The sequence below is a fragment of the Clupea harengus genome, chromosome 6 (assembly GCF_900700415.2).
Source record: "Clupea harengus chromosome 6, Ch_v2.0.2, whole genome shotgun sequence".
NCBI lineage: Eukaryota > Metazoa > Chordata > Actinopteri > Clupeiformes > Clupeidae > Clupea > Clupea harengus.
Genome location: NC_045157.1, coordinates 18,802,293 through 18,828,810, shown reverse-complemented (window position 1 = coordinate 18,828,810; position 26,518 = coordinate 18,802,293). Strand labels below are relative to the sequence as shown.

At 41.2% G+C, this 26,518-nt stretch overlaps 1 protein-coding gene across 7 annotated transcripts; it reads left to right on the top strand.

Annotated features, from left to right (window-relative positions):
- Positions 1-26,497, top strand: gramd2a (GRAM domain containing 2A). 7 transcript variants are annotated; one of them, XM_031569247.2, is made up of 11 exons: positions 1-494; positions 6,643-6,756; positions 10,981-11,038; positions 12,261-12,333; positions 12,996-13,099; positions 13,894-13,992; positions 23,267-23,338; positions 23,435-23,542; positions 24,558-24,738; positions 25,685-25,726; positions 26,034-26,497. In XM_031569247.2, exons 1-11 carry the CDS (start codon positions 388-390, stop codon positions 26,129-26,131), a joined length of 1,056 nt encoding a protein of 351 aa, XP_031425107.1. In that variant the 5' UTR covers positions 1-387; the 3' UTR covers positions 26,132-26,497. The 7 variants fall into 7 exon arrangements, with proteins under 7 accessions (XP_031425107.1, XP_031425109.1, XP_031425108.1 ...); XM_031569249.2 differs by having other exon boundaries at positions 2-494; positions 23,435-23,497; XM_031569252.2 differs by lacking the exon at positions 1-494 and adding an exon at positions 542-642.
- The last annotated feature ends 21 nt before the right edge of the window (positions 26,498-26,518 follow it).

Genomic DNA, 26,518 nt, shown 5'->3' with positions numbered 1-26,518 from the left:
AGGGGCTTGGCAAAACTGAGCTCCACTTTAACTCTTCAGAGGAGTATTTTGTGCCGGGACATTGCCTAGTGTTTCAACTGCTGTAAATTTGTTTCCCACGCTTAGAACTATGGTGCTTTGAGTTTGCGAAGGCTAGAGGTTGAAAGTACTGAGCCATTTGAGGCTTTATTCATGCAACTTGATGCAGCGGCAGAGAGATTATGCGAGGATGATTTTGTTGAGTGTAAATGCGAAATCTGATTATCTCCATGCTGGGAGGGGCAGGGAGATATGCTGAGGCAATGGCTTTTTCACCGGGAGGGATCCGGCGAGGGGAGCTCACAGTGACATGAGAGGACAAGGCTGATCTTGCTCCGAGACGGTGCTGCAGCTGAGATTTGAGGTTTCATGGGATGCACTATATACGCTGCCAGTCCTGAGGCACCCCTGGAGGGTCCTGACCCAGCCAAACGCCCCAATGGTCCCAGCGCCAGGAGACCACACATGCGACAGAGGTGAGGCCATTTCTTCCACTTTCTACCCAGCACCGCACTATACAAGGCTATACAGTACAGCGCAGGGCAAAACTTCTGGGTGTGCTCCGTGTGTGATTTTTCTTGTGTTGTTGTAGTCTGCCTACAGAGTGCAGTGATGCTGGAAAAAGTAGGTCATTGTGTGATATTTTGCTTAAATTATGGTACATTATAGGCATGGTTTGTTAAGGTTACTGAGATGCTGGTGTAGTTATTCTCAGTTATTTTAAACTCTGATGATGGTGTTTTTACCTGAAATTAGATTTAAGAGGTTTTAGTCTTGCTTCTGGTTGTTTACTGTTTCCATTTTTGTCTTAAGCAGACAATAACTTAAATGTCTGAGGAACAACAACTCAACTTCCGTCAACATTCTTGTATCTTACTGAGAATCCGATATAGCCTTTAGTTTAGGAGAGAAAATGTCAATAAAGTGTTGTAAATATGTAGATATACTTCTCCCTCACTCTGAGATGTGTTACGGCATAGTGGCAGCATTGATGGCTTGAACTAGTGGAACACTGGTCACCTACGATTTCAGTTCAGCCGAGTCGGGCGGGCTGCTTATTAGACATGTTGCCTATGCATTTGTTCATGCACTCCACTGCTTCCTCCAAATGGCCTTCAAAGACCCTGAAGCAAAATAAATGTTGTCACCACATTTATTAACCCTAAACGTTCTAACATGTTTTATATGTCTACAGACCAAACCTACTGTGTGACAACGTAGCTTTTAAGCGTTCTTAAATCACCAGCCCAAAATGTCAACTTTATATCGTCAGGAACAATTATGTTGAAGGTGATAGCGTCTGCTGTAGCTTGGTGTAGCTCAACTGTCCTCCCTAAATTTCCCGAATGTATACTCAGTCAGTCTTGGTACAGTCTAAAGTCCTAGGAGATACAGCTAATGAAATGGCTACCACGGCTAAATTGCTACCTAAATCCAGTTAAGCTAACGTGAGGTGGAACAAGCTATGCTCAGCCCACTTCAGTGTCTGGGTGCTTCGCGCAACAGGTTCTCAAGGACAGCTCGCAGTTTGTTTGGGACACCTGAACTTGCAGCGTTGTAGCAGATAGTCATGTCGTCGTAATTTACTTTTTGTACTGTTACATTGTTACTACTTCAAGATTTGCAACGGAAATACTGTCGTAGGTTTAGCTACTGACAACGTTAGATGGAGATGATTCCCCGTTACACGACCTTGCGTCCACGGAGGACGTGAGAGTTCTGGATTATAGCAAGAGCTTTCATAAAAGGTAAACTATGTTCGGTGGGACGTCTAACCTTAATTTAGAGAAGTTCTGAAGTGATTGACAGTGTATAAACCCCTGTGAAACGTGTCCTTTGAAGTGAAACTATAGCGCATTTTGTTGTAGGAATCAATGCAACATCAGTTAACCTTACTTGATACGGTAGGTGGAATTTTTTCAATCCAGCAAACCTCCGTAAAATTAGAGAGAAAAAAAAACAGTTGTTTGGCAGAGTTTGGCTTGCTACACGTTTAGGCTATTCTTATGAAAAGCAAAGTGGAATTGTGTAGAATACGTAATTTTAGTCAAATCGGCGTTGTTCTCCTCTACTTGGTCTACATTTAACAATATAGGCTATTTATAGCGAGTGCATAGCTTATGTTTAATATATTTGTAACAATGGCTGGCCTGTCTCAACACAGCACTATCTTTTTGGAGTTGTTAGCCTACCCCCTTAGCACAAAAATGCGTGAGATGTGTTTAAACTCTTACTCTATAGGTGTAGGTAATCCCGAGAATTATTCCTCTTACTTGAGATCTCTGTCATAAATTAATTTTGCATGAATATCCACGTTGCAAAGGCAAGAAACTACATTTACTCAACACAAGATTTGTGAAAGGAGTGATTCATAATCCTTTGTTTACATATAAGGCATTCACCAACATCAAACCAATAGGAATGATTATAGTTTAAACAGGAAGAATGTCAATGGACTTTCTCCTGAGATAAATGAGTACTACAGCGTTTCACACTGTTGGGTCTTTTTGCACACAAACTGAGAGTGTTTGCACATTATTGCATTCATCAGAGTTAAATTGTTTCTTTGGTTGAAGTTTCTTTGAATGCTTTTAGTTTGCACATCTAGCATCTAATGTTATGGAAAGTGGATATGCCACACACCACAATAGCATTTAAGCATTACCCCCAAGTTGTATAGCAGAGTTAGTAAAGCAAAGTTGTGTATTTATAGTGTATAGTTTTATTATTCCGTTTAGGGTGTGAGTTGGGTCTGCACCATGTCTGAAAATCACAGAACTGAATGTCCCGTTTCTGTACTCAGTAAATTGCCATACTTTCTATAGACTATTATATGTTAAAATCAACATTTAACATTTCCATGCGCTTAAAGATTGAAGACTGTTACACACTGGACAGTATTTTTCTCAAATAATCTGTCTTGTAACAGCCCACAATAAGCAGTCTCTTTCAGTCAAGCTGCACTGTAAAACTCAGCTCGCTCGTGGCTGCAGGTGGTGGGACTCTTTAGACTGCAATCATTCCATGTGACTTTTTCCTCTGTGACAGGAGCCTGGGGTGCCACGCTTGCTTGCAGATGTTCCATGTGAAAGGGCCCATTAGTTTTCCTGCTTTGCAGCTGTTGCTGGAGAGTGTAGTGTTGCTTACAATAGACTGAGTGGGGGTGAGATATACCCAGGGGTGGATTGGTTATTACACCTGGTACCTCACTGAGAATAATCAGAACATATGACATCAGCTTTCACTCTCACTCCAAGGCTGTCTCAGGGGAAATGGCCTTGTGCCTACTTATCCTGATTTCATGGCCGTTATGGGCCTACTGTAGATATGAATATAATACATTGCAGTACACACAGTGCTCATAGGGGAGATCTTAAAATTCTTGCTGACACCACAGTCGTATTATGATGTGTATGAATAAGTGAATGATCGTTGGATTTTTCCAATGTGAAATGTCTTGTTGTTAGTTGTGTACAGTACAACATGACTTATTACAATTGAAATGATTCATATAAATAATAAGTACAATATGAATAAATGTATTAGCCAAACAAATTGAATCAGTAGTTAATCAAAGAGGGAGTCCTAGAAACACTGCTGCATGAATTCTCCATGGTGCAGTCCCATTTACATACAGTGAATCACTGAAGCTATTTCGATTTATCTGGTCAGAGAGGAGAACAGAGAGGGCTTTGTTGCTTTTCCATGGGCCTTTCTTTGGATAAAACTGTGTTGAGAGCTGGGTTGGACTGGGAACCCTCATTAGTCTCTATTTACAGAAGAAAAGCAAGGATTCTTTATCACTCGCTCACACACACACAAGCATGCATGCATATATTAACAGCCACATTCTTACCTCACCGTTGTAAACCAATTTAGATTCAAGATTTTGTCACGAGCAGTCGAAAGAAATGATCGGTATCAGCAAAGCCATGATGATACAGACCATTTTAACATTCAACAGCTATCAACAGCTAGCGATGTTGTCAAAGGAATTAATGTTTGGCTAAGTTATGAAGATCATTTTAGTATCTTACAGTTCTTTGTTGTACTAAAGTCTAATACATTAAGGACCCAACCACACATCTCTTATCATTTCTTAGCCTAAATACTGTATCTATGCCAGTTATTGAAAACCAAATAGATTAATTAATTACTGTTTTTTTTTATTTTTATTTATAGTATGTGATATTATTTACTATTACTTTATCGAGACAAACATACAATCATAATTAGACGCATGGAATGGAAGAGTAGATTATACATTAACTATTGAAGGCCTCATATTTTGAGCTGCTATTTTGATTCTTCATAGAAAATAGGCCAGTGCACCTTTAACAGAGATCCCTGAATGTGCAATGCTTAATTTGATTAGGCTAATTGGATTTATGGCAGTCCTGTGACGGCCCGACCTGGTAAATAGGCACTAAAAGGCACGAGGAGGAGGGGCAACGCAGCTCAAGATGAAGATGGGGATGATTAACCTTCATGATTAGGACACTTCAGTTTGTGTAGCTACGAGGTAGGCCAGCGATACAAGTCAACAAATATTTATATTTGGTCTAAGCCGAACATGCCCCTTCATGACCTCAAGCTGCCGTAGCAACCACAGACTGATAGCGTATCTGCTCTGTTCTAAAATTAGTTTGAATATTGACGTTTTGAGCAGCTCAAGCAGGTACTCCACGTTCCCTGCTTGATGCATTCTAATGCTTCTTTTTATATAACATTGCAAACATAAATGGATCACATTTCTAATTTCATATATAATAATCACTTGCATAACAATATAGAGAGCATGTTCTTCTGATTCAAAAGCTCTACATAAATGTGGACTCTAATCTGGTATTAAATTCTGATTTGGCTACCAGACTGTCGGATTAAGTCCATTGGAATAGCAGCCATTTTTAAGGTAATAGAAGTACACAATCGAAGGTTAATACAAGCCCTGTTTTTATCTTTAATACATTTTTAAGTGATTATTATGTTTCTATGGCATAAGTCAGTATGAATCCCTCAAATTTCCTCACATGCCTAGACAGTTTCTATATCAACCAGTGTGACTGACATTCATGACTGAGAACGCTCTGTGGAATTGACTTATCGTTGGAGTTCACGAGTGTGAAACGTTGAGCCACCAGCACGTGGCTATGAGCCTTCACCATGTGTGTGTGTCCATTTAGGGAACCAAAGAACAGAAAAACCCTCTGAAAGGAAATGGCTGGTGTGTATTACTGTATGAGGGTGACAGTGGTATAAAGATGTTAGTTCACATTGTTTTTGGATGAAGTCTATTTGTAAGTAAGGAAGTGGGATTTCCCTTAAGTTTGTTGAGTAGAAAGTGTGTACATGTATGTTGTGAATAGCAATGTGTGTCCATGTATGTTTTCACCCGTGGGACAAGTCTGTCTCCCTGTGCCTGTTTAATGACACATTCTATTTATTATGGAGTTCAATAGGTTTTCTCATTATTTTACCAAAAACCTTGTTAAAGAATATTCTTCGGTCTCCAACTTCACGTCACTGTTCTCAGAAGTGAACTTCTACAGATGAAGTGAATACTTCCTTAAATGCATGACAGGCTTGGTGCATAATTCTCTTTAATTTGTGAAGCTCACTGGTCTATCATAAAACAAGCTGTCTATAGAGTATATTATAGAGTATTGGTAAAGCCCCATTGGGTCTGACTCTGCACCTAACCCTCTTCCTCCTTACTGCTTTCTTGGCCCAATTTGCCCTGTGAGTGATTGAGCACAAATTGCTCATAAGGCAGTGGATCAACAGTGACCTTTAAGAATGGGAAGAGACTTGTCAGAGCTCATCGAGCTGGCAGAGCCTGAGTAATAATGACTCCTCCCAATTAGAGATAATGAGGGGAGGGGGTTGGTGGAGTAAGACAGGTCCACAGTGGAGGCAGAGAGCTCTGGCTGTGCTCAGGGCTATTATACTCCCCATTTTTAATTGCACACGCAGGTAGTCGTGGTTGAGGGGCTCCCATGGGACCATACCTGGAAACTTGCGTGTGTGAGTGTGTGTTTACATTTGCGTGTGTGCCTGTGCATATTCATTAGGTCCGCTTATGTGTGACTGTGACGCCCTTGGATATTTGCTCCTTTCTCTGAGGGAGAGGGAGAGAGGGAGTGACAGTGTGAGTTGGAATTTCTATACCACTGTGCTTGCTTGTGAAAGGTCATTTACATGGTCCCTGCTTGTGATTTGTACCGTGTGACTGGTGTAATCCTTGGCATTCGTGTGTGTGTGTGTGTGTGTGTGTGTGTGTGTGTGTGTGTGTGTGTGTGCATGTGCGTGTGTGCGCGCGCTTTGGTGTGTGTGTGTGTGTGTGTGTGTGTGTATGTGTGCTTTGGTGTGTGTATTTGCACGTTTCTTTTGTTATGGAAGGCCATTTGTATGGTCATTAGCATGTGAAACGTACCATGTGAAAAGCATAATCCTGACATTCATGTGTGTGTGTGTGTGTCTGAGGTTGTGTATAGGTGTGTGTGTGTGTGTGTGTGTGTGTGTGTGTGTGTGTGTGCATGTGCGTGTGTGTGTGTGATGTTCAACTTCACTTTGGTCTGGGCCTGCTCTCATTGTCCGAGCGGGGCCTTGTTTGTTTGCATGCAGACCGAAGAGCATGACTGAGCAGCAGGAACCGAGCGAGGACGTTGGCCTCCTCACGGCTCCGGACCTGGCCGAGCCCCCTAAGGAAGAGGACACCCAAAACCCCCCACAGTTCAGGCAAGTCAAAACACAGACCGTCTGCTTCCTGCGCACGTAACACGGGGCTTACCGAGACGTCGCATTGTGCTTCAAGTACAAACACCATGATGCATTCAGACTGTGACACCTGTACTACAGCACACCCCTAATATAAATACCACCTCTTTTTTGAAATGTCCCCATCATTAGTGGGTGAAAATTCTCAGGGGAGCTGAACATGTGAACAGAGTCCAATATTGTTCCTCCCTTAGGCTTTTGTTGTGCTGTGCAGGCCATACTCAAACACTTCGCTTTTGTTGATTCGTCTGACTCATGCGCACGTAACTTCATTCAGCCAACAATGCCCGTGGATTTTCCAGCTCTGAAACATATCAATCTAATGCATAACTAAATGGGATATTGATGGTGTTATTGTATTCCATGGCTATATTTATTTCAGATATACCATTCAGGGACAATGATGACATCTCTGTAAGCAGGTGCAGTTATGATGCAATAACACTCTGACTAAGACACTCCAAGCACAAATACAGCATCACCATCAATTTGACAACCAAGGTATTAGGTTTTTACTGTTGTCAGCTTCCAACTGGACTAAAATCTATGAACTTAAATAAACCTCACTGTTTGACTTTATTTTATGTGATAAGCATAAAACACGACTTAGGCCCATTCCATTTACACTCATTTCAATTGTATCCCAATAAGCTATCAGTCCTGCTGCTTTGCCGAGAGAAGCTGTACATTACTGAATACAAACAACAAGCCTATATGTTAGCAAATACCCTTGTTGTTCATTGAATTTGCCATCTCATTGCATAGATGCAATGGAAAGATACAGAAAGAAGTTACATAAAAACCATCCATCTTTGAACGGTTGGCATTAGTTTATTTAAGCTCGCTGTACGTATGCACCATGTCTCTGTTTGCTCTGCCATGATGTATGGACCCTTCTGCACTTTGCACTAAATTAGACCAGCACTGCTGGGTAAATTCACAAATCTGCTCCGTCAGCCCATTCCAGAAGCGCCCGATTATTCATGCATGGCATATGCACCGAAGAGCCAGCAGGTTATTTGAATGTAAAAGTTACACGGAGAGCAGTCAGTGGCATAACCTGACCCCCTCTGTGAATGACAGGTTACGTTATGACGTGGACTGGCTCTTACGTAACCAGGCTCTGAGGCAGGGGACTAATCTGCAGGGATCTGTTCTCTCTGCAGGATTTGGCAGAGCTCGCTGTTGTCTCTTTGCCCACTGAATTGCAGAGCAATCTAAACTCATTTACCCCACACTTAAAGAGGGACTTGACCAAAGCTAATGCTGGGCTTAATACAGGTTTTTACTACCCTTTATGGTTCCTGGGCTGCTGCATGGATATTGCCTTGATATGGCTCTTTTCCTAAAACTGAATGGTACAGCCCCTGTGACATGAAACGGTTGTATGCAATCTAGGCTATTCTCAGTCAGTTTGTATGTGGTGTGTGCTTCCCAGGTCTATAAAGCTATTATGACTCTGGTGTACAATCATTAATCACGTGTTTCCATGTCAATATGCCTTAGATCTTTTTTAGATTCCCTTAGATTCCCTTTACCCTAGGATCACAGCACATCCTCACTCTACCATGCTACCAGAGAGATGCACCCTCACTGCCCAGCAATGCCCAGTGGCAGAACAACACTAGCCATGGCTGCGGGACGTGACATTGAAAGTATGTGACTGCAATAGCAATAGGGTACTCATGGAGATCTGCCAATGGTAATTACCTTCCTTTGTACCTTGAGGAATAATTGAAGGTTAAGGATTTCAAACATATGAGAGAGAATGCTCTTTAAAGAACATCAACGGCTGGTGCGTTGCTCCTATATGTTCCTACCCATGCTCCTATATGTTTACTACTACGGGCTTTATGAAGACCTGAATATTAATGTTACAGAGCCATGTCCCTTTGGAAACCTGGTGTTTTTCAATAACCAGGCAAGCCTCTCACATGGGGATTACTGCCAGTGTGTGAAGACTATTTATAGAAGAATCCAGTTGGTTGCATGCACCACTGCCAGAAGATTATTCTGAAGTTGTTAGCTGTAAACATGGGCTGTCAAATAAATGTTTACAAGAAGACATGAAACTAATAGGACTGACCTGGGAGGAACGCACATAAGGAGGAGGCACATAATGAATTCCATTCTACTCTCTTTTTTGTATCTGCGATTCATTCTACATACTAGCCTTCTCTTTTAATCTCCTCCATGTTCAGTCATTTCAGGAAAATGTATCCACACATGAAGCCCAAATGCATCTAGTTTTATTTGTGACTGATCTTTCAGTCTAATTCAAGGACATTTATTAATTAAACCATAATTAACATGGCCAGGAATAAAAACATGGACCGCTATGCACCTAGCGAATATTTGTATTTGTTCATTTTATGCTGTGAACCTTTGAAAGCCCTCAGATTCTCTGTATGTTGGTGTTCTGTATTATGAGCAGGTGTTACAGATCAAATAGCAAACATGAACGAAAGCCATAGCCCCTGAGGAGAATGACAGGCTTGAGATAAAACCTGGTGACTCACAGAGCACCTGATGATCACATACATAGCACATGATGACCACACACACACAGCTCCAGCTTCCCTTATGTAGTCAAATCCCAGAGCTCAGAGCTGTGTCATAAGTCAAGTATCCTAGTGGCCTCCCCTCTCGTACTTGTTTCTTGCTCTCTGTTTCTCTCCTTTCCTGCAGTCATTTGGCTGCTCAGCATGCATAACCATCTCTCCTGTGCTCCACAGGAAGTTCAGCAAAATCCTTTGACCTAGTTCCAGTGCGTGATGAACACAATCTCAACCAGCATCTTTCATATTTGTTGTGTTGAATTTGGATTACCATTGCAGATTGTTTTGATCAATCTTTAGGATGAAGTTCCAATCATCAAAAATGAACAAATTAATTGTTTAAAAAAATGTCTATTACACTTAATCTGAGCAAACAATGTCAGAGAATTTCGGCTCTTTTTCCTCAGTGTTAGTTAGCCCCCCATGATAGAACAGAACAGAACAGAACGGCTGTTCATTGTGGGATACTGCCCCGGAGCACCAAAGGATCACAAACATATGCACACATCTCCACATTCTAGCCGGCTCTCTCTGTCTCTCTCTCTCGCGCGCGCGTGCTCTCTCTCTCTCGCGCTCTCTCTCTGTCGCGCTCTCTCTCTCTCTCTATCCCTTCTTCTCCCTACTCCCAGGCAGATTAGATACCTGACTTTCTCTGTTAAAAGGTCTTTATACTTATGTGCTGTGCTTTATACAGTAGACAATATTTTGTTCTGTGTCTCCCATGCATTGAGAAACGTTCTCAAAGCACTTGAAAAACATCTCAAGAAAAGGTTCAGTTTACTCTTGAAACATATCTTGACCTAACATATCTTTACTCTTGAAACATCTTAAACAAAAATGTCTATGTTCCCTTTTTTTGCTTTCTACACATGCACACGCAGGTGTGGGAACTGGTACATGTTAGGACAAAGTCTTATCATATCAAACAATCAGACAGGTTTTCCCTGATGATCTTACATAATATCTCTCCTACACGCTGAGCAGATGTTCAGAATAACTGTTGCTCAGCTGCCGGATAAATGCATTTAAGGACTAAAGGACTTGCTAAAAATGTGATTTAATTTAAAAATGAGTAAACAACCCAGACTTAAAATCTTGACCCCATACCAACTCCAACTCCTCATTAAGTAAATGTGCAGAGATAGCAAGCGAAGAGCTAATGCTAGTACTGCATGGAATAAATCCCTTTCTGGACTCAGTGTATCAGGTGGCATCATGAGTGTGCGCTTTCTGTGGTACCTGGCTCATCGCACACAGCTTTGCTCCCGAGCAGCATGGCTGGCATGTAAGCCAACGGCCGCGTGCCATATGATTCCGTAACTAATGGCACAAGCTGAATTCTAGGGGGGTGATCTCACTCTCTGTAATTGCCTGTGCACTTCAGGCTAGCTGACCGTGCTCCACTTCATGTGTGCACCATTAGGGTTCATTGAATGCGTCCTCATTTGATTCAGTTGTGTGTAATGTAAGAATGTATCATCCGGTGTCCTAACCTTCAACTAATCAAGGTCGCCACACAACAGCTGTTTTGTTATACTGTAAGATACTAGAGTGAAAATATGTGGGTCAAGAGGTGTTGAAGTGAATTCTCATATCAATATTCCACACCCTTTGCTTTGTGTTACAGATTGCAGCTTATCGATGAACTATCGTACGAGGATGTGAAGAAATGCTACCGTGGCTCTGTAAGTCACATTTTACGTTTGTGAGTTGTGTTCTGTAGATGTCCATTTTTTATTTGATTTTGAAGCACTATAAAAAAAGCCATTCTCATGTTGTCCAAGACCTTTATATACATTGCCATTGACAGTAACAACAACGTCACAGCAGAGGCATTGGAGAAAAGATTTATTGCGTGCTGATCAAGGAAAGATGCCAGGCAAGGGTCAAGGCTAAGTTTATTAAAAACAAGTCACTGCAGCGTTTATTGGACCCTTCATTCTGAAAGGTGTCGATGCTTCTGACCTTGAGATGTGATAAAGTCAAGGAACTGGTGGCTTCCTGGAAACATGATTACAATCATAAATGTGCAATGCCACAACTATAATTGCATCACTTCACAGCGGCCAGATCTGTGATGTTGTGCAACCACGTGGGTAAAACATTGAGAGACCTTTTTACTCACTGAATTCCACTCACTGAAGTCCATCCGGATTATGATGGTTATCTAAATGCTCAACTATCCCGGGCTGAGTGAATGTTTGCTGAGGTGCAGACACTACCGGAAAGGGAGGCAGGACACGAAGTCCAGAGTTCAAATGTGGCATGAAGTGTGGCAAGCCAGCGTTTTTATTTTTTTCTCTCCACATAAGTCATTCTGGTTTCCATTGTGGATCAAGAAGGTGTTACAGCTGTTGTCTCTGCTCAGTCGCGTTGCAGTGAGATAGGAGTGTTCACTCCGCTCCGGCACAAGCTTTGATAAACTACCAGGAAAAAGCAGACACAGGTGTTAGCTCTGTGCTCGCGAGGAGCCGGAAGGTGGTTGTGTGTGAGTGTGTCTCTGTGTGTGTGTTTGTGTGTGTGTCTGTGTCTGTGTATTCGGGAGGAGGGGTTGAGCTGGCCCCTATTGAGAGAGGAGAGGAAAGATGAGGAGAGTCGCTAGAGTATCAGTCTGCTAGAGTTGTACACACACACACGCGCGCACACACGGGCACCACACTCACATCCGGAAAGGAAGTGAAGGACCGTCGTGGCGCTACTTGTCCGCTGCTGCCTCCTCTCCATGCAAGTGCTTGTGAGAGGGTCCTCGTGTGTGTGTGTTTGCATGTGAGAGTGACTGTGTGTGTGTGTGTGTGTGTGTGTGGCATCAGGATGTTGAGCCTGGTGCAGGGCTCGCGTCCTCTGAGGCAGCGGAGCCCCACTGTTGCTGCGGCAGACCTCATGACTTTGCCCTGTCCCTCCGCACAGACCGTCAGCAAGTACAACTCCCAGTACCACAAGCTCTTTCAGACTGTCCCTAAGGAAGAGATTCTCATGAAAGGTAAGTCTGCCAAACCATGCTTTGCTGTGCCTATTTATAGCATTTCTGTTTTAGTTTTTTTTAATACGTTGCCCATATTCATTACTCACTATCCCAAGCCTGATTTATCTGTGAGAGGACAAGCTAACTTGATCTGCTCTCTCTGATCTGAAGTTCTCTATGTAGCTGTTAGCATAGCAAAGTTCCGGTGTTTTGTGCTTGTAAAATTTGAATAATTCAAACGGGATCTTCCTTTAGTCTACTAAATAATTTCTATGGAAAGTATTGTATCACAGTATTGTAATAACATAAAATATCATGTTGTTTGGGCTTATTGTCGTCTTATTTATTTTATATGACACAACACACAGTATACACTTCATACCAACTACTTCTAACTGAATTTGAAACCACAGTGACATGGCAGTGGTAAACAGGATATGTGTGTTCTCAGTTAGACTCATCTTACCTTCACTAAATGTCATCCAGATCTGTGTCAATCTTGTGTGTCAATCTTGTGTGTCACTGCGTGAAGCTCTGTGTATATTTGTCTGTGTTTCTATTTACTTGTGTGCTTTCATGTGTGTGTCTGTGTGTTTGGAAGTTTATGCTTATGTTTACGTGTGTGTGTGTGTGTGTGTGTGTGTGTGTGTGTGTGTGTGTGTGTGATACCCCTTCCCCAGTGTACTCGTGTGCTCTGCTACGAGATATCCTCCTCCAGGGCCGCCTTTACATTTCCAGAAACTGGCTGTGTTTCTACGCCAACCTCTTTGGCAAGGACATTAAGGTGAGTGTCAGGCGGTCAACAGGAGATATCAGTTTGGCTAGGTCTTCAAGGCCGTGTGTGAGACACATCTTTCCCAGGCCCCATAAAAGACTCTGTATGGTGCGTGCCACATTAGCTGCAGGCCAAGTCAGTCAAAGTCAACAGTTCACCTTTATCCTCGCATACATGCTGTTGGTATGCCATTGGAATTTCTGCTGGAGGTTTTATCTAGCTTAAAAGCCTTGAGTGAGGAATGGAATGATGTTCATGTGCACTCTAGATATGATAACATATCACAGGAGTGCTGCAAAACAGCCATCACTGTTGAGTCCTAGCCAATCCCACACTCTTAATCTGTGTATTTACTGTGTAACTAAACTACATCACATTTCTGATGAGTATTTGCAGTTTGATGATTTATGTGGCAAATGTACAAAGAGTAATGAGCAATGTGATCACATGAATAATGTTGTTATATATGATGGTAGTCAGTCAAAGGAATATATACTCAAAGAGTGTGATATATCATGAATATACCATGGTCTATTCTGGTCTGTTTCATGCTGAAATATAATACATGCAATATTTAACATGTTTATATAACCTGTGGTACATACAGTTAGTATTGTATATATAATAATATAACATTTATACCATGTACATACAGTGTTTATGTAATGCCAAGATTTTTTTAGGCAATAACAGTGTATGACGAGGAACATCCACCTTGGTCGGCCAGTGTGCATGATTACGTGCCAGTCGCGACCATATGCCAGTCATGATGATTGATGGTCTGCTTTCATCTCTGCTCACAGGTGGCCATCCCAGTGGTGTCTGTACGACTGGTGAAGAAACATAAAACAGCAGGCCTGGTCCCCAATGGACTGGCCATTACCACAGACACCAGTCAGAAGGTGAGGGGCTCATGTATGCTTTAGTGGGGGAAAAATGCAAATATGACAGCAAAATGATTAATAACAACCAAAATGCCCTTTTACTGGTTTAGCATTTTGACCTCTAAGCTTGTCAGGCAGGTTCTCTTGTTGAAGCCTGTAGGTCATAATAGCTCACAAATACATCTGGGCTGCTTTTAAAATTAGTGTGTTGAGGACCACTGTACTTTAAAGTGTGATTTGCTGTTTTTACATTGTATCAGCAACTGAACAGATGTGGAGGAGCACACCATTTTATTCTCCCTCATGTCTGTAGACAGGCAAATGTTAACTGTTAAAACCATAATGTTGGCTGGCTTTGGAAAGAAGCGCTTGAAAGGGGAAGCTGTTTGAAAGGAGCATAGAGGCAATGAAGAGATAGGGGTCAGGCAAAAGCCATTGTGGAAACAAAGGCCTGTCAACGAGCACAGGTGGCTGGAAAAAAAGGCCAGACTAATGTAAATCGCCTGCTCAGTAGTTTGGTTATGCTGAGGGGGTTTCAAGGTGACTCGCAGGAATCTATTTTAGTCCTGTTTTTCCCTCTCACCGCTACGTAGAAAATACTATTGTTTGTGCCACTAGTATACATTCCACCTCCCCTGAGGACACAAGAGAACATTACAGGTGTGCCCACCACGCTTCATATTTTCAGCATCTCTTTGTCATCATGATTTATCTGGATGATGCTCGTGTTTTGCTGCTTCAGAGAAACAGCGTTATCTTACACTGTAAAAAATGACACTGCAATTTAGTTGTTTCAAGTGTGTTTGTTATGTTGATATAACTAAAGTCTATTGGATTTGTCCAAACAAAAAGAAATACTAAGTTTTTACTGACTCAACTTCATTCTAAGTTAAATGAACAAGCATGTAGTTGTTTCAACAAAAAAAAGCAATTTAACACAACTTGGCCTACGCATGCACTATACTGCCACCTATCGCCAGTTCTGTTCACCACGTCACCACCTGCCTTGTTCAAAGGAAAGCACACGGAGGAAGATGAGCTTGCATCCAATCCTTAACCATCCAACGCTTGTGGTGAGTAAACTTAAGAACACAACCACTAAATGAATAGAACTATTTTATATTATTAAATAACGGTTGGATTCGTGGATATTATTGCTGAGCGAAATATTTAATAGTATATCAAAGGATAGCTAGGATAGCTAGTCATGGCAGCAAAAGCTAGCTATCAACTGACATCTTAGATGTTGTAATATAGTCTTGAAGAAAACATTTCCTCTAGCCTTTATAGTTATTCCTCCTCATGTGTCCTACAAAAACAGTTTCGGAGGCGTTGTTTTTTGCTTAAGCCGAGTTATTCAAATGGTTATGTTCAATGGGTAGCTAACTTATGCTTGCCTTGACCATCAGCCAGTTAGTTCTTCCTCCCCAACACTGACAACTGTCTAACAACTTAAAATTGAATCAAATAAATTATCAGGAGAGGTGATATATATTCGTTTACATAGTTCCAGGCAGAAGCTTAGGTTTCCTTACATAGAAATGGTAGCACATTCAGTAAGAAAACGGAAAAAAAATGAAATGTGCGCTGCTGGCTATTATTTAATGTTGTATTCTTGTGACACTATTAAGAATTATCAACGACTACCAACTTTATTCTCATCATGTTTAATGTAGGTTATTAAAGAAACCTAGATCTAGATAGCCTACCTAGTTCATCATAATGTATGCTGTATTAATGCTTTACATATATCTCAGATATATTATATATATTTTTCTATGTTACAGATGATGATGCCGTATTCATGAAGTGGACTTGTAAATTGTGCCCATTTTCAACCTACAATCAGAGAAACATCAGAAGGCATTACACTCTGAAGCACGGACACCACAGCCGTTTTTGCCCCTTGCCTTGCATCTTTACTGACTGTTTTTTCACATTCCGAAGGCAAGTTGACCTTAACAGACATTTATTCAAGCAACATGGAAAACAGCAGGAGAAAGGGTCTTCAGATCCACTGACTTTTCAAATACTCTGTGCATTGTGCAGCTTTTGTGAACATTGTAACCTTAAACAGTATTTATCACATTTGCGTAGCCATCTGAAAAATAAGGAAACCGTGAAGTGCCCTTACCAGGATTGCTCATTTCAATCAACTGTATATTCCACCTTTACAGGACATCTTAGTCGTTATCACAGTTCTGCTGGCATAAAGAATTTAAGACTTGAGTTGGTACGCAACCATTTATGTGAGAATGGTGAGGAAGCTCAGGACAATACAGATTTGCTTAGTTTCAATGAGCCTGTTGCAGATGTTTTAGAAAATGTTGAAATTACTGATGAGGTGTGTTTGCAGCGTAAATTGGCATCCCTTTTCTTGCGCATGCAAACGCTTCTTCACGTTTCAAAGACAGCCACTCAGGAAATCATTGATGAGTTTTATGAGGTTAGTGTGCTCACTGGGGAACTAAGCAAGAAGTCCATAGAACAAGTACTTTCCCAGCACAACATCAGTTTAGAGCCATCAACATTTACACTAATAGCGGATACATTGGATAAGTCAGTGCCACTTTCATTCTTGTCAAAATCTGGTGAATTGGGCACAGAACATAAGAGAGCTTCTTTTTTCAGGCAAAATTTTAAGATTATTGAGCCAGTGGAGTACTTTTTGGATTCAGCAAAGGGCAGGAAAGAGGTTCATGTTCCGCTTTTACCTGTTCTGACAGAGCTGTTGAATAGGGATGATGTCCTTGACAAGGCCTTAGACGAAGATGTTGGGTCAAATTGTGGATTCTATAAAAGTTTTCGTGATGGGAAATATTTCCAAGAAAACATTTTTTTCTCTGCAGGTGTGTTCCGAATTGCCTTAGGGCTATATATTGATGATTTTGAGGTGTGTAACCCTTTAGGTACTTCAAAGAAAAAACATAAGATTTGTGCTGTTTACTGGGTTTTGGCAAACCTACCCCTTCTTTATAGGTCATCCTTAACATCAATCAATCTTGCTCTGTTGTGTCATACTTCTGATGTGAAAACATATGGATATTCTGCTGTTCTAGAGCCACTTCTTAGAGACATTGAGCAACTAGAAACCAAAGGTGTATACATAGAAAGATTAGGGGGCTGTGTTCAGGGTACAGTTGCTTTTGTATCAGCAGATAACTTAGCAGCTCATTCACTGGCTGGTTTCCAAGAATGCTTCATTGTTGATAAATGCTGTAGGTTTTGTTCAGGAAGCCGGAAGGATTTTCAGACCAGTCAAGTGAAAGATGGGTCATTCACGCTTCGTACAAGAGCATCAGTGGACGGAAATGTTTTGGCTCTGAGTAGGGATAAAAAGCTGAAGAGCGTTGTGGGTGTAAAGGCTAACTGTGTTTTAAACAATTTAAAACACTTTCATTCAGCAACAGGGTTCCCACCCGACGTTCTACATGACCTTTTAGAGGGGGTGGTTCCTGTTGAGCTCAGTTTGTGTTTGACTGATTTAATTGGCAGGGGCTGTTTTTTCTCTTGATGACCTTAATTATGCCATCCAAAACTTTCCATACAGGTTTAAAGACAAAACCAACCGTCCACAGAAAATACAAGAAAGGTTTAAAACAACTGGCTCAATTGGAGGTAACGGACACGAAAATTTGTCACTACTCAGATTACTTCCCCTTATGGTTGGTCCATTTAGTTCCTGAAAATGATAAGACATGGGGTATCATTTTGGATTTGAAATTGATTGTTGAACTTATTTCCTTATCTGTATTCACTACCCCCAACCATATGCTTTTTGGAATCCAAGATATCTGATCACAGGAATCTGTTGTTAGAGGTGTTCCCTAACTTCACATTGAAACCAAAACACCATTACCTCGAACATTATCCAAATCTCATTCATTGTTTTGGTCCTTTATTGAACTTCTGTACAATCCGTTTTGAGGGTAAACACAGCTTTTTTAAAAAGTTGTGCGTGATGTGAACAATTTCAAAAACATTTTATTGACATTAGCCAAGAGACACCAACTTAATGTTTGGCTACTACCTTGAGCTGCCCAGCCTTTTCAAGCCAAACCTTGAGGTTCACAGTTCTTCTACTCTCTGTACTGATATTTTGGACAACAGTATAAAGCAGGCAACTTAAGAGGAAGTACACAAATGTTATGTCTGTTTGTCTGACAACAACAATTACTCGACATGGGACCACATATTCCGAAGGAATGTTTGTCTCATTTGGCAGCACAAGTGGACTACCTGATTTTGGAAAGATTGTCAAACTACTCATTGTGGCTGATAAGGCAATGTTCATCATTGAACCTTTTCAATCTGTGTATATTGAGCATTTAGGCTCTTTTGAACTGTTTTAGAGCACTTTCTGCAGGTTTCTTCTGGTTGAACCTGAAGATTTGAACCACTACGAACCATTATATTGCTACAAACCATTCAAGGAAGACAGCTGGTCACAGCAAAAGCCTTTTTGCTTCATTAGGTATGCCGGACATATTTTAACTTAATAAATGTTATTCCTACCATGTCTACTTGCTCACTTCCATGGACTTTGGTTAACTGCAGTCATTATGTCTTGTTGTTTTCTTTTTTTAATCATTCTTTGATTTCACATTTCAGAATGTTGCTCAGAGTTGTTTTGGCACCAGATGACATCAGGAGGCTGTTGATAGAAGAATCCCAGAGACTCTGGAGGGGCTTCAGTTGATTCTGAGGACTAAGCTAAATCTGGGTTATGAGTTTGTAATACAGTATGAAGATCCGGACTTCCAGAATGAGTTGATAAACCTCAACTGTCCCACAGAATTGCCCAAGGATAAAGCAACCCTCAAAATAATCCAGAAGATGCCACCTGACCAACACTTGGTGACAGTTAGTGACAGCAGTACCCCTTGACACTGCCAGCCTGTCATCTGCTTCATCATCTACAGAAACCAGCCCACCTGATATGATGAAGAACTGGTCTGAGCCCCTTTAGCATTCCAACTTTCTCTTATGATGTGGAACTGAAGCTGAAGAGAGGAAATGAAGCATATGCCAAAGATGGTTCCCGGATAGAGGTCCTCAAGGGCTCAAGAGTGAAATCTTGGACAGACTTGTTGGAGAGATGTTCAGAATCGATGCCATATCCATCACAGGTACAAATTGAAAGAAGTTGCCAAAGCATTGGTAGAAAAGCATCCCTGTTTAAGAGAGGTAGGGTCCACAGATGGCTGGTACTGCTGGAAGTACAGTTTGAATTTTAAAATGGGCAATTATCGGCACAAGTTTACGTGCTGCCGGGTGTACAGCAGTGTTGGTGAACAAGACTCGAATGTTTGAAGATGGGAAAACTAAGCGGAAGATCAAGAAGCCAAGGCGATCTGAAACCAACTTCCTTCCAGATATACCTGATGAAGACACCTTTACTTCCCTTGAAGAGGACAGGAAGACACTTCTGATGGAATTTAAAAAGGTGAATCCCAACAACAAGGATAATTGATGCAGCCATGGCAAACACTTATGCTTTGAGAAGAAAGGAGAATCGTTGATGATGAGCCTCTTGTGAGTATGGTCAAATCCAGATGGCCTGCCACTGTTCTCGAGAGACAGGTATTATGCTCCCACTCTCCCACTGCTTTTATTCAAAGTGTCAGACAACATTATAATACCAATTAACAGTAGCAGTTAACACAGGAAAAACTAAAAGCACTGTTCATAGGAAAACTAAAAATTGTTACATTGCTGTACTGTTAGTTTGTTATTGTTTCATAGTGGTCACCAGGTACTACCAGTATGACCTGTTGAGCGTATACAATTAAATCATTGTTTTTTTTTTTATTCTGCATCAAGATCCTTGCGGAATTCAGCCGTCTGATGTCTACTGATCTCCTGAGCTCCTTCTTTGGTGGACTTGATGAATATCTGCCCAGGTTTCTTGACCTTTTCAGAAAAAAGGATCACATTGCAGAGCTCCAAGACATTGTTAGATGGCTGGACGTCATGTAAGTATTGCGACATGTATCTTTCATTTTGTGATGAGAAAATAGCCTTTTCTCTTTTTAACACTGTCTGTGTGTTTGCATGTGTCGGTGTTTGCTTTTGCATTTCAGGATTCCAATCAGAATAAGCGAACAGCAGTCTTACTTGGCATGCCGCAATTTCCTTCGTGAAGAGCCCTCAAGCTTTCTTAAGACCTGTGAGGTAGGTTTAAAGCTTCCTCAAATGAACTTGACGTGTGATTTGGAACCACTGTTTGAATTGAAGGATAGATTCAAACCAAAGATGGAAAAAGCAGCAATGAATAGCATGAGACACTGAAATACTGTATTTGTATTCCAAACTGCAATATAATAAAAGCATTTCCTGGTTATCAGTTTAATATTTAGCTTCATGGTGATTTTGTTTTTCAGCCAACTGATCCAGTTGAAGATACCTTGAAAGGGAACCAGTGTCGGGATCCTGATTGTGTCTGAAGAGATCGGCAGATATGTGGTCCCAATCGAGACCAATGACATTTGTCTCGTCTTGGAGGAACAGCTGGCTGTCATGAATATTTCTGATATTCCCAAGGCATTCGGACTAATGATGGGTCTGATGTATGCGCTCAATGTTGACTACCCAAAGCATCTCAAATATACGTTTGAAGTAATGCAAAAGCTTTTCTTGAATGTCGGGGGTGTAGCTGCTCTTCACGTGTTAATGGTCTCCGTAACAGGCTGCTTTACAAAAAGTTGTAGTGCAGAAATCTCCCCTAGCATTTGGACTTGGTCTTCAGATATTTTTTTTTGCTTTCATATTTGGACTTTGAAAGTGGAAACTGTTTGCCCCTTTAAATGGCTCTTGGCAACTTGTTTTTCTGTTTTATGCAATGTAGCACATGGGTTTGGTCCCGAAAGTGAAGGTTTTCTTTATTCACTTTTGTATTGTTTTGTGCCCTTTGCTCCCATGTGTGGACTTTGAGAATGTTATCTATGCTTAAAAGGGCATATTTTTTTTACAGTGTACCACCTGAAAGCAGGTTGGAGGGGTGGGGGGGATGCGTGCGCGTGTTAAAAAACAAAAAAACTGTCTTCATTTGCCAGGAGGATGTTTTGTGTTCACCAGAGGTTGCAAGCAGTAGGTGTCCCCTAATAGTCCTGTTCCACGAAGGCCCTCTGATGATTGTACGTTGTGCGTGCGTGTGCGTGCGTGCGTGCATGTATGTGTGTTTGCTGGGAGAATACATATTTATGAAACTTGTTTAGTTCATGTGGCAAATGGCTCTAGTACTGGCCAAGTACAAAAAACATCAATTTTATCTGAAAGTAGTAACAAATAATCAACAGTAAACATCTCACTGTTTACACCATTCAGACATGTTATTGAAAACTGAATCTGCTGTATGCTCTTTAGTACTCCATCCACAGTAGCCTAGTTGGTTAAGATTGTATAGGCATCCTCTTCACAAAATGAGAAACCCTATTTTCTCCACTGCCTGGTATTTGAGTTCAATGTATTCAGTGCAAATACCTCTGCATTTACCCCCACTGTTTCTAAGTAGGTTTGTTTTACAGGCTGGTATGATGAATGCAGCTACATAAACAATCTGTGCTAAACTTCAAAAAGTCAACATAAACCCACAGTGCACAATGCCATTATGTGTCGCTTAGAAAAATACTGCATCAGGCTCAAACTTTCTGGACGCATGCAATCTGTAGCATCACTCTAAAAGCTCTCTGGGAGTATAAAGCTGCAGTGCCGGCTGCATAGGTTGTTCCATCCTCAGATCAGAAATTTTGAGAATGTGTTGTACTAATATGTTGTACTTGGTTTACTTCCAAAACGCATTCAAAAATACACATTTGTCAAACTTGTTAATGCCGTCAAAGCCTTGAGCATGTTGTCTACAACAATGGCATAAGAAGTTGGACAAATGTGTATTTTGAATGCGTTTTGGAAGTAAACCAGCAAAAAACCTAAAAATGATTTGTTTTGAATACTTCAAGCTGACTTTTTTGTTGCCTTTTACACTCATTTATTGTACAGGGGTTCAGACTACACAGACACTTTTGTATTGTTTTGTGCCCTTTGCTCCCATGTGTGGACTTTGAGAATGTTGGTAATCTGTTTTTTTTTACTTTTATTACAGTGTTCATAGCTCCCTGTCACTGAATATTTTTATAATTTCCCTTGTTTAAACTACATGGAAGAGGCAGTGAATGTTAATAAATATGGAAAAGAAAAGAAATGTGTCTCATCATAGTATTTAATTCAACTAGTGTTTCTTATTTTGAACCAGCATGCAAGTTAGTCAAGTTAACTTTCTTACCTTTTTTGACACAACAAGTTTTAAGTATTTAATTAAACTAGTGTTCTTATTCTGAAACAACATGCAAGTTAGTCAAGTTAACTTACTTACCTTTTTTGACACAACAAGAGCTGAAGCAATTTTTTGTTGACTTGACTAAGTACGGAAAGTTATTTCAAAATACGTTTTATTGTCAAGTTAACTCAAAAATGTAAGGCAGCGCGGTAACAAACCTTTTTAAGTTAAAAGGGCATATTTTTTTTTACAGTGTATGTGGTGTGGGTCATTGGTAGCTGTAGTGTAGGAGGCTTGGCTATTTCACTTCCACTGAAACCCAAAATGCCTTGAGCTGGCTGTGGTTTCCTGTACCGTCACAAACTTTACCCCAGCAAAACCACAAGGCTTCCAGTTACACGATCCTTGACGGACATAAGATCTAAGCCTTCTGGTCCTTTGACAACTCACTAGATTACTGAATTATGTCTATATATAAAACTCAGTCATACCACAATGCTTTTTAGGATGTCAGTCGTCTGCATTGTCTAGATAACGACTGCAGAAGATGCTTTGTCACACTTAAAGGCAGAAGCACAGGAGATGTTGAATGAAATGATTTCTAAATGGAAATATGTTCCCATGGTGGCTGTTTTAAGCCTTTAAGCTATAAGCTCTTTCCACTGGCTGGTTTTATACACTCATCTCTCTTATGGGAAAATGTAACTCTTTTCCTGGTAATGGGATTATTAGATAGTATTGCTGTTCCGTTGGTATCACTGAATTTGACTGTTTAAAAAGTATATCTGGCTTGTTGTGTGTGTGTGAGGGTCTGTGTGTATGTTTATGTTTGTGCTTGCTTCTGATTTACATGGTGGTTGTATTTGCATTTGTGTTTTTGTTGTACGAGTTATAATATTCTCACACATCAAGGTTACTGTGTGTACAGTGTCTTTGTACATGTAAGGGGTGTGCGTGTGGTGTCAGTTATGATTGTATCTAATGAAAGATGTCTGTGTCCCTCTCTATCTCTTTCAGTATGTGTTTGTGTCACTCCTGTCCAGAGATAGTGTTTATGATGTATTGAGGCGGATTTGCACACATCTCCAGGTAACGTTAAATGACATGCACCATCGATCTTGCTGCCAATTATGTGAATGTATTTATGGACATAAAGAGAAATCCAACCTATCACATTTCATTCAGGTCAATGGCAAGAAGAGTCTCAGTCTCAAGCAGTTTATGGAGGAACCCAACTCCTTATCTCTGGTGAGCCTTGGACTCCTCGCATGTGTTCCTGTACCTGCACTATCTGTAGGTGATATGTAAAGGCTATACTAATTCCTAAAGAGCTTCTTTGTTTGTTTAGTTTACATTTAGTGCAAGATATATTTAAAAAACAACACCTACATGTAGCCACATAATAGTCTAGCTGAATGTAGACCTGAAGAGAAGAATTTAAATAATCAACTACTATGCAACTATGTAGAGTGTGTTTCAAATGTAACAGTTAAATAAAAAAAAAACTGACTTCCTCCCACACTGCACTGATAGCATTCTGTAGAGGAAATGTCCCGAGATGTAGATACAGAAGTCTACTGCTGATGACATGAGCAATAAGACCTCTGCTGGCTAATGGGAGCAAAACAGTGACCCCTATCTCCCATAACACCAAACTTATGCAATGTGATTTGCCCATTGGTCAATGTCAGCAGTGATGGTTACAACATCACTTACGGTTCATACTGCCCAATGCAAGCCCTCAAACTGAAAATGATGAGCAGTAGTTTGGTCAATTAGGTGGACATATTCATTCATACATAATTATATTGCCAGTCTGATTGTGTCACCTTATCTTACCAAGTTGTAAGGTAAATTAAATGCAGGGGTCTACTGAAGCTATATCTGTTCTGATATCTCAACTAAGTCCCACACTGCCAGATTGTCAAATTGCCTCCGTCACAAGACACTAAAGCAGAATACTGATTCGGTTTCTGAACAGCATCTGATCTCTCCCTAATTCGGGCCTCAGTGCTACCATCTAGTGTCTAGATCAGTGTTTAGTTTTTATTGTAAGACATTTTACTTTTGTATTTACTCATACACATTCAATGTACTGAAAAACATCCAGTCAGTACTCTCTGAAAAACGAACTTGGTGTTGCTATGGCGGTACATGACCACAGATATAGAAATGCATATTTCCGTGACTGTTTTGACCTCGTCTTTATGCATTGAATAGTGGTTTGTTTTCTCTTTGCATGTGTGCTCATGTCTCCCATCTCTCCCTATCCTCTTTTCCTCTCTTCCCACCATCTCCACCCAACCAGGACGAGTTTCCGGCCCCTGATGAGTTCCCCGTCGTCGCGGTCGAGTTCCCCCCAGTGCTGAAGTGGAGGCGGAAGCCCTCAGCGGCGTCTGTCTCCTCCTCGCTCCCAGACCTGCTGGGGAACTCGGCCGGTAGCCTCAGTGCCGTGGACACGCCCTTCCAAACAGACGAGCCACTGGAGGGTGAGGACATACACGCACACACGCACACACGCACACACACACACACACACACACACACACACACAGTCAAACATATGCATGGACAGTCACCCACAAATGCACATACACACGCACATGCACACACACACCCACACACCCCCCACACACACACCCCCCCACACACACACACACACACACACACACACACACACACACACACACACACACACACACACACAACAAACAGACACACACACAACAAACAGACACAGACACACAGCACACCTGTGGCTCTACTCCAGGGATTGTGGGTACAGAACATGAACACACTCATGAACTCCCAGTCCAACCTTCATCTGAATGGTAGATACTCTTGTGCAACTTCAATTCATCTTGAATTAAATTCAGTCATTATCACTATATCAGTTAAGAGGACTTACTTTATGCAATCAAGTCTATGTATCTGACATGTATTTAGCATTAGTTTTCACTGTCTCCCATAATATGATTGTGATTGCACACCCATGTGAACAGCAAGAATCTGTGCACTCATTTCACTGGCCTGCTTGTAATGTAGCCATATACTCCCAGCCCACCTAAATGTGAAATATATATGAATGTGGTACTATTTTGATTGTTTGCTCAGCTTAGTGTGCAGTCTGTCCTGTTCTTCAGCTCCAGTAAATCCACAGCACATGTGGGGGTGGAACAAGCAAGGCTCTGTTTGATTCGATCCGTCTCTCTTACGCTATGGCAGATTAGGCACAAATAGAGATTTTCTCATGATAGAGCTGGAATTAAAAACGCCTGTTGCATCTGCAGCTGAATGCTGTCAACTGGTGTGTGTGTGGGGGGGTGTCTGTGTGTGTGTCAGTGTGCGTGTGTGTGTGTCTGTTTTGTGTGTGTAAATGCTTCACTAAATGCTTCAATTGTTAATGGTTTTGAGAACTATTTGTTCTCGTTTTAGGTCTACCCTCTGTGGGTGCAGACAGACCTTTCACAGAAATGGGTAGACCACATTTATCTTTTGCATGTGTCCTCTTTGGCCTGTATTTGTTTTGTCTTTGCATGCGTGTGGTTGTGTAAGCAAGCATGCACCGGTCTAGTTCAAATAATAAAAATGTGTACCTGCTTAGCCCACAAAAACAAGGTCATACCAGTTCCCACGCCAACAAAATACTTAATAAAGGATGGGACCTATTTTTTGTCAAGCAGAGAAAATTCTCTTTCTGAATTAGGGAATCAGGACTTAATAGTGTGCCGCTAGTACTAACCCAGTCTGACCCGGATTCATGTGCTTTTTGTTTGCTCTACAGAAATCGGCCTAGAGACAGAGAAGATCCTGCTCACAGAACCAGTTCCGGAACTGGGTCAGATGGAGTACCAGCTGCTGAAGTTTTTCATCCTACTGTGAGTTGGGTCTAACTCTGGCACTGGGGAGCAGTAAATCTGCTGACTGGGTCTCTCTCTCCCTCTCCCTCTCTCTCTCTCTCTGTTAATCTCATTTTTTCAATTTTGGCTCCTCTTCTGCAGGCTCCATCTGCAGAACCTGGCTTTTAATATTAATGTGCTGAACGGTGTGGTATTAATGTTTGAACATTTTCATCAATTTATTATGGGTTTAAAAAATCCACCCCTACTCTGTGTTCCTTGTACGATTGCAGGTATACGATTCCTCTGGGATCTTTGAATGATGAATGATTTTCTTTCAGTATTATTCTCTGCTTCTGTCCTTAAGGGAATATACCATATATGAGTATGTCATTATCACAGAGAATGCATGTTTCCCTTTAAGGATATG

Excerpts from the sequence above, each read along its gene's own strand:
- gramd2a (XM_031569247.2), top strand. The coding sequence starts at position 388 with ATGGGATGCACTATATACGCTGCCAGTCCTGAGGCACCCCTGGAGGGT. Across the intron at positions 495-6,642 it reads AGACCACACATGCGACAGAG|ACCGAAGAGCATGACTGAGC; the intron begins GTGAGGCCATTT and ends GTTTGCATGCAG. Across the intron at positions 13,993-23,266 it reads CCACAGACACCAGTCAGAAG|TATGTGTTTGTGTCACTCCT; the intron begins GTGAGGGGCTCA and ends TATCTCTTTCAG.